The sequence below is a fragment of the Mytilus galloprovincialis genome, chromosome 13 (genome assembly GCF_965363235.1).
Source record: "Mytilus galloprovincialis chromosome 13, xbMytGall1.hap1.1, whole genome shotgun sequence".
NCBI lineage: Eukaryota > Metazoa > Mollusca > Bivalvia > Mytilida > Mytilidae > Mytilus > Mytilus galloprovincialis.
In genome coordinates this window covers 21,120,952-21,127,977 of record NC_134850.1, presented here as the reverse complement: position 1 = coordinate 21,127,977, position 7,026 = coordinate 21,120,952, and the positions used below count along the sequence as shown (strand labels likewise).

Below are 7,026 nucleotides of genomic sequence, written 5' to 3'. Positions count from 1 at the left end.
TCATTATCAGTCAGAGAAAAACATGACCTTGTCTTAATAAACTTTAGTTTATATCAGAATAGGCATAAATTGGCATATACCTCATCTATAGATATATCTGTTTAAAGCTGATTGTGCATCTACATATTGTATACAATCAGATGTCAACAGGACAAACACAGGGGATGTCACAAAAAAAAAGGTTTTCATCGGGGAAACTAAGAGATAACAACACTCACGGTGATCGAATTTTCACAAAAAAAAATCATTGCTATAACTCTGTAACATGCCATTTAATTTGATTTATACACAATGTAGTGTAAAACAGGACATTTAGAAAATGCCTGTACCAAGTCAGGAATACCACAGTTGTTATCCATTCGTAAGTTGTGTTTGTGCTTGTGATTTTGTCATTTGATTACGGACTTTCATTCATTTTTGAATTTTCCTCGGAGTTCAGTATTTTTGTGATTTTACTTTTTTTTTATTTTCAAAATGTAAAATAATGGAAATGGGGAATGTGTTAAAGAGACAACAACCCGACCAAAGAGTAAAAACAACCGAAGGACACCAATGAAAAAATCCCGCACCCGAAAACGGACTTCAGCTGTGTTTTGTATATACACAATCATGTAATACAGAGAATTATCTAAAGTTACTATACACGCAAAACATGTTAGTTAACCAAACTATCCTGTGGATATCCGTTTACTGTAATAGGCGCAATCCTTCTTCCTAGCGTGTACAAATGTACTTATTTATGTCAACTACTCAAATATTATAAATTTAAAAGTAAGGGATTACATTTTGTGATAATTTGATAACAATACAGCAGATGGTAAGTCCTTTTGTTACGTGTTTAACTTTTTTAACCACGCGTTTCTGTGTAATTTAGGAATTTGCATACATTTATATAACTACATTTCAACAAGAGACATATCGTACATCGGTCAACCCACAGGCTCTTGTTTCTTTCCATGGCCATGATCGACAATCCATACAAATATATGTATAGTCGACCTTCTCAATGAATAGAAATAAGTGCCTGTGGGTCAAAAGTTTTGTTTTTTTGGTGGTTTCTAGATGATGGGGAAACTAAACTCTATCTTTATTTTTCAATGAAAAGCAAAATTTCTATATTCTTTCAGTAAGACAAAATGATTATCATAAAATTGAGAATGAAAATGGGGAATGTGTCAAAGGGGCAACATATGTAAGATTGCTTTTTTCGTTACGTCACTGTAGCAAAATCAAAAGGAAAACAATAAAATTTGACGCCATTAGTTTACTAATCTTGAACAATTTAAAGAACTGGTTTTACACGCTGATAGAAAAATATACAATTGTTTGTAGTTAATCAGCTGAGAGTTAAAAAAAGTTCTTATAAGTATATTTTTTTCTTTAAATTTCCGTCAATATATTTAGAAATTATGACAAAAAGAACAACAAAGGTTTCAACTGCCAGGATCAAACTCTAGGCATGTTGTATTTTTTTTTTTTCTTCGTCGAAAAATAACTTTGAAAGAGGGACGGACAATTCGCAAATTCGAGTTTCACTGCTTTTTTTTGGCGGGAATTAGAAATTCGAAACTTTTTTTGGCACGAAATCGAGAAGACATCCTTCCCCTCTCCCCTTTGAAATTTGACAGACGCTATTACATCTGGACTTATTTTAAACTTAGTAATAGCCTTGTTTTTGAAATTATCAGTCAAGACCTGATCTAAAAAGTTTTCCCAAACTACCTTTCTCATTTATTGTATACTGGCTGTTTTATGGACATCATGAAAACCCTTCTGTATGCAACCAACATCATAGCTAACAATGTAGAACTCCTTGGCGTTAAGTGTGATTTTCATTTATATATATTCACATTTTAAAGGAGTCATTTTTGAAGAGGAGATGCTCTGTGATTATTTTGGCTTTGTATATTTTAATACATTGCTCAAATGGCAAATCCTGTTCGGTCTCTGATTGGATGGACGAGCTATTCATACCCCAATTTGAGTTCTGTGGATTAAATAACATAGGTACGTATTTCGTAACAACTAGATGGGACCAAAGGTTATATGCATTGTAGATATAATAAGAAGACTCAAAGTAAACCATAATTTCATATTAACTACAGGAATTATAAAAATCAAGACTATGAAAAAACAGTCTATAAAAATATTATCTACATTAGAAATTGCTGTTTATGTATCATGATATTATATACATCTGACGGCTCAAGCGATTGAAAAGAGGAACGAAAGATACCAAAGGGACAGTCAAACTCATAAATCTAAAACAAACTGACAACGCCATGGCTAAAAATGAAAAGACAAACAAACAACAGCACACATGACACAACATAGAAAACTAAAGAATAAACAACATGAACCCCACCAAAAAACTAGGGGTGATCTCAGGTGCTCCGGAAGGGTAAGCAGATCCTGCTCCACATGTGGCACCAGTCGTGTTGCTTATGTGATAACAAATCCGGTAAATAGTCTAATTCTGTAGGTCACATTCATGAACGGGAAGGGGATTGTAGTTACGACGTAAGGAACATATCCGATATCATTTGTGAAACGATTATTCGTTGGTACCTCGTCGCAAACGAATATAAAATAAATACAAAAGCGCGCCATTTTTCAGTTGACGTCGGCCGACGCAAAATAGTCCAATTTTCGGCGTAGAACTACTGAGCGCCGCCGAATCATTTTGGCCAAAAAGGCACATCAGGTTGTCCTACTGCATGAAAGGGAAGGGGATTGTAGTTACAACGTAAGGAACATATCCGATATCATTTGTGAAACGGTTATTCTACAACGGTTAACCAACTCGTGATGGCGTCCTTAAAATTTACGAAGGGATGATTTCATCCCTGCTCAGTCTTTACCCTAAGAATGTGAATGAGTTACAATCTTATAACTTAAAAGATTTTGATTAGCCCTATCCCCATTTGTAGATGGTCTGGATGGGGTGCGAGTTCTCAATTCTTTATTTTTCAATTGTTATATCATTTTGTTTTTATTGTTTATTTATTTTGCTCTTTTTGCTTATTTCATTCTTTATTATGTTATGTCATTTTCTTCAATTTTCTATTGTTTTTGGTCCCTTTTCTGTATATTTTTCCCAATTCGATTCTGTCAACCCCAACTAGTATATATATTATTTTCAGCTCATATTATTTTTTAATTATGAGTATGTAAATGTCATCAGTTTGTATCAAAGCTAGGAATGTTTTTATGGATGAATATAAAAGTAAGAAGATGTGGTATAATACAATCTCCGGCGCAGATATCATATCCGTTCCTAGTCCAAATAATTATGACGTCTGGCAAGGCTATTTTGATTTTTTTCTGGGACGCCTTCCAACTTCGTAGGAAGGCGTTCCAGAAAAAAAAATCAAAATAGCCTTGCCAGACGTCATAATTATTTGGACTAATCCGTTCCATACATGCTCCGCAATACTACACTTAATATGTTATATTGAGTGTAGTGTTACGTAGTATTGAACGGAACGGATATGTGATCTCTGCGCCGGGGATTGGTAGAATTACTGATAAGAAAACACCCCATTTGGAAAATAAATGACGTAGACGTAAACAACTGTTTGTCGCTCTAAAAAGACAAATTTATATATATTTATTAGTTTCATAGTGTGTCCCCATATGGAATCTACTGACCCCATACATACCGTATTACGTCACTAGCACACTATGTAACGAATTTATCTTACCGACTATCTTAAAGTGTAAAATTTAGACTTGTGATCTATCAAAATGAGCACGTCAGTCTTCAATACTGTTAGCATTAAGAAGCTAATTCAATTGATCCTACAAGAACAATAGCCAACGATAACCACTTGTTATGTTTAAATGTGTTTAATGAATTTATTTCAATCTTAATCATCAATTTCTTCGTCTGTTGAAACCTTTAAGATTTTTTCTCAGTTTATAAAGGGACCGAACAACACGACTAACTGTATGAACTAAGCCCCGCCTCCCTACTACCTAATATGGAATATAAAGGGACGTAACTCCACTACTAACCGTGTATGAAATAAGTTCCGCCTCCCTACTAACCTAATATCAAATATACACGGTCTTCACGCGGACGCTTTTACCAGAAATGTATAGGAGGTAAGATAATAAAAATTCCATCGAGAAATCTTGCGGTATGATGTATGTACAAAACAATACACGACAAACAAATGTATGATAGACAGAACAAAAGTGACACTGAACCACTGAATTGAAGGATCCTGAATTGCGGTAGGCACATGCTGATTGTGGCGAAGTTAACTTTAACTGCTGGATCAAACCCTACATTTAACCTCGTATATTTGTATAATTGTTCAATGTCAGAATTCGCAGTGGAATATTTATCCTGATTTTTGTTACAGTTTTCAGAGGAACTGTCCAGAACAGTTACTTTACACAAGACAACAAAAAAATGTATGACATTCGCATAAATGAAGTTTTTAAGGTAATTTTAACAAACCTATTTATTTATGTATTCAAAACGAAAAAAAGTATACAAAACTTAGGGCTGTACATGTCTTGTAAATTCAGGAAAGATTGATAGCACATATTGTCTCAATTCAAGTTAACATGAAAACCGAAATGTGAGAATAATTGCTGCCTTTACAATATTAATGTCATTTTTCATAGTTCGTCGTCTTCGTCCGTCGTCCGTTAAAAAAACATCTGCATTTCTGAAACTACTGGGCCAAATTTAACCAAACTTGGCCAGGGCCATTTCTGCCTCTTATTAATATGTCCTCATTTTCAAAGTGACAGTCCAACGCTTTGTTCCAAATAATCATGATTTGTTCTCATTCTGATATCTATCAAATATTTGCCACTAGACGTTTAATATGCAACAATGAATTCATTGTTATTATTTATTTGACCCTTTATATCTTTCAGAGACCAAAGGAAGTAACCATATTTGCAAATTATACAGATGTTGTCCCTGGTGCTTTAGTTAAATTTTGGACAAATTACAATACTAGAGTCAAGTGCACCGTAGACCTGGACAATCAAGTTGACTACTACATTTTCACGATGTATGGTAAGCATTATTATGGTTAGAGAGCTACCATTTGAATAGACAGGATGACAATGTGTGTAAAAAGAAATGAGGAAAAACTAATAAAAAAGGCAGGACTTAATAGAGTGAAAATGAAAATGGAGGACAGAGGTTACAACTAAAAATATATCATATTCCTATTTGTTATTGGATAAAAATATTTTTTTTATACAAAAGTAAAAAAAAGTATATGTTTTTGTTCGAAAAATAAACGAATGATATGTGCCTAAACAGGAAAAACTTAAAATTGACTTTGTTTCGTTGCCATCTTTACAGGACGAGTGCCAGGTGAGCCACAGGAATTAACTAGACGTGACTGGATTGTACCATTTAACAACTTCACAGAAACACAGAAACGTGGTTTCCGTGGTCTTTATGACTGCGAGGGATGCGGGGGATTTGTAAGTATAGTCATATTTTGAATTAAACAACATAAACCAGATACTTCAACATAGACCCCAGTCACTGTGCATCATTAATTTCAATTCTGACACTTATTGACCACTGCGATCAACCCTGTTTTGAGAGATGTTCGTGTTGCTAGATGTTTAGTTTCTGTACTTTCGCCGAGGTTCGTCTTGCAAGTAGTTTAGTTTCTGTTCTTTCGCCGAGGTTCTTATTTACCATACTATTGTCTTGTTTTATTTGTTTTGTTTGGCCTCTTGGTACTGTGAATTCAGAAATGAATGCGCAGTTTTTTTTTAAATTTCTAATAATACGGCAATTATAAGAACTCGCACTCTGATATATATACATGTACATACATTCCCATAAGATCGCGCATTTCTGTGTTTTTTGTTTTTTGTTTTTTTTGTTTTTTTTTTTTTTCAAAAATCACAATAATACATTTACGCAATAACTTCTCTTGCTCTTATCTTTTCCAGAATACTGGTGTTAAGAAATGTGACCGACGTCTTGCTAACGATTGCTACAAGGCCAACGCTGTGTGTGAAAGAGATGGTGGACATGAATGCAAATGGCGACTTGTTGAACCATGTAACTGATGTTGACAGTTTTTTATTCTCCGTATCGATGTTTAAATTATTTCTTTGATCTGTGGTATAAGAATACATTGATAATAAAATCATATTGGAATTCGGTTTCATATATTATGAACTATAATTGGTGTTTTTTATCTTTTGTTCATTGTGGTGGTAGCTTTCAATTCTAATTAATCCAGTCTTCTCATGTTATTCACTGTACGGTCCTCAACAATGAGCAAAACCAATACCGTAGTTGAAACATAAACAAAGAAAAGGTCCAACATAAAATGTAAAATAATTTAAACGAAACACCAACGTCTTAATTTATGTACAACGAAATTATCCAGAACAGACAACGAATTAGACAGACAGCAGCCACGAAAACTGAGTGATAGGTTACGCACTTCGGACATGCACATACGAAATGTGATGGGGTTGAACATGTTTGCGGGCGCTGAACTGTCCCGTATCTGTGACAATAGTATAACATGCCGTTTGAGACCAAAATTTATAAACAAAATGCATCGTTTTTCGTCTTTATGAACATGATGCTTTTCTTGCGCTTACAAAACAGCGTTTTTTTTTTTATGTCTATATCATTTTGAAAAAATGAAAATAATATCCGTATTATCTGCAGTAGCATACGTCCTATGCGACTTTTTTAGTATTAGGCCAATAGGGTCGAAAAGCTGTATTTATATGAACAGGGCGAGGTCATCATGCTGTGTGGCATTTGCCGATTTCCATCAAATTATCATTTCATAACATTCCAAAGTACAATCTCAACTACATGTATGTGTTGTTTATATATTGACTACTTTAAGTTAATTCATTGATAATTGTGCTAGGTACGTTTAATAAGATGATAATGGCTTTGGTTTAGTAAATCAAACTGGGTCCAGTGTTTATAATTTTCGCTAAGTCATGTATTATTATTTTTTTATGTCTATATCATTTTGAAAAAATGAAAATAATATCCGTATT

At 33.9% G+C, this 7,026-nt stretch overlaps 1 protein-coding gene across 1 annotated transcript; it reads left to right on the top strand.

Annotated features, from left to right (window-relative positions):
• The first annotated feature begins 783 nt into the window (after positions 1 to 783).
• LOC143056979 (uncharacterized) lies at positions 784 to 6,159 on the top strand. Its single transcript, XM_076230196.1, has 6 exons — positions 784 to 817; positions 1,860 to 2,007; positions 4,371 to 4,453; positions 4,897 to 5,041; positions 5,336 to 5,460; positions 5,944 to 6,159. The coding sequence occupies exons 1-6, from the start codon at positions 815 to 817 to the stop codon at positions 6,061 to 6,063; spliced, it is 624 nt and encodes a 207-aa protein (XP_076086311.1). The 5' UTR covers positions 784 to 814; the 3' UTR covers positions 6,064 to 6,159.
• The last annotated feature ends 867 nt before the right edge of the window (positions 6,160 to 7,026 follow it).

Coding starts and splice junctions, on each gene's coding strand:
- LOC143056979 (XM_076230196.1), top strand. Junction 2,008..4,370: donor CTGTGGATTAAATAACATAG/GTACGTATTTCG, acceptor TTTTTGTTACAG/TTTTCAGAGGAACTGTCCAG. Junction 5,461..5,943: donor GCGAGGGATGCGGGGGATTT/GTAAGTATAGTC, acceptor TATCTTTTCCAG/AATACTGGTGTTAAGAAATG.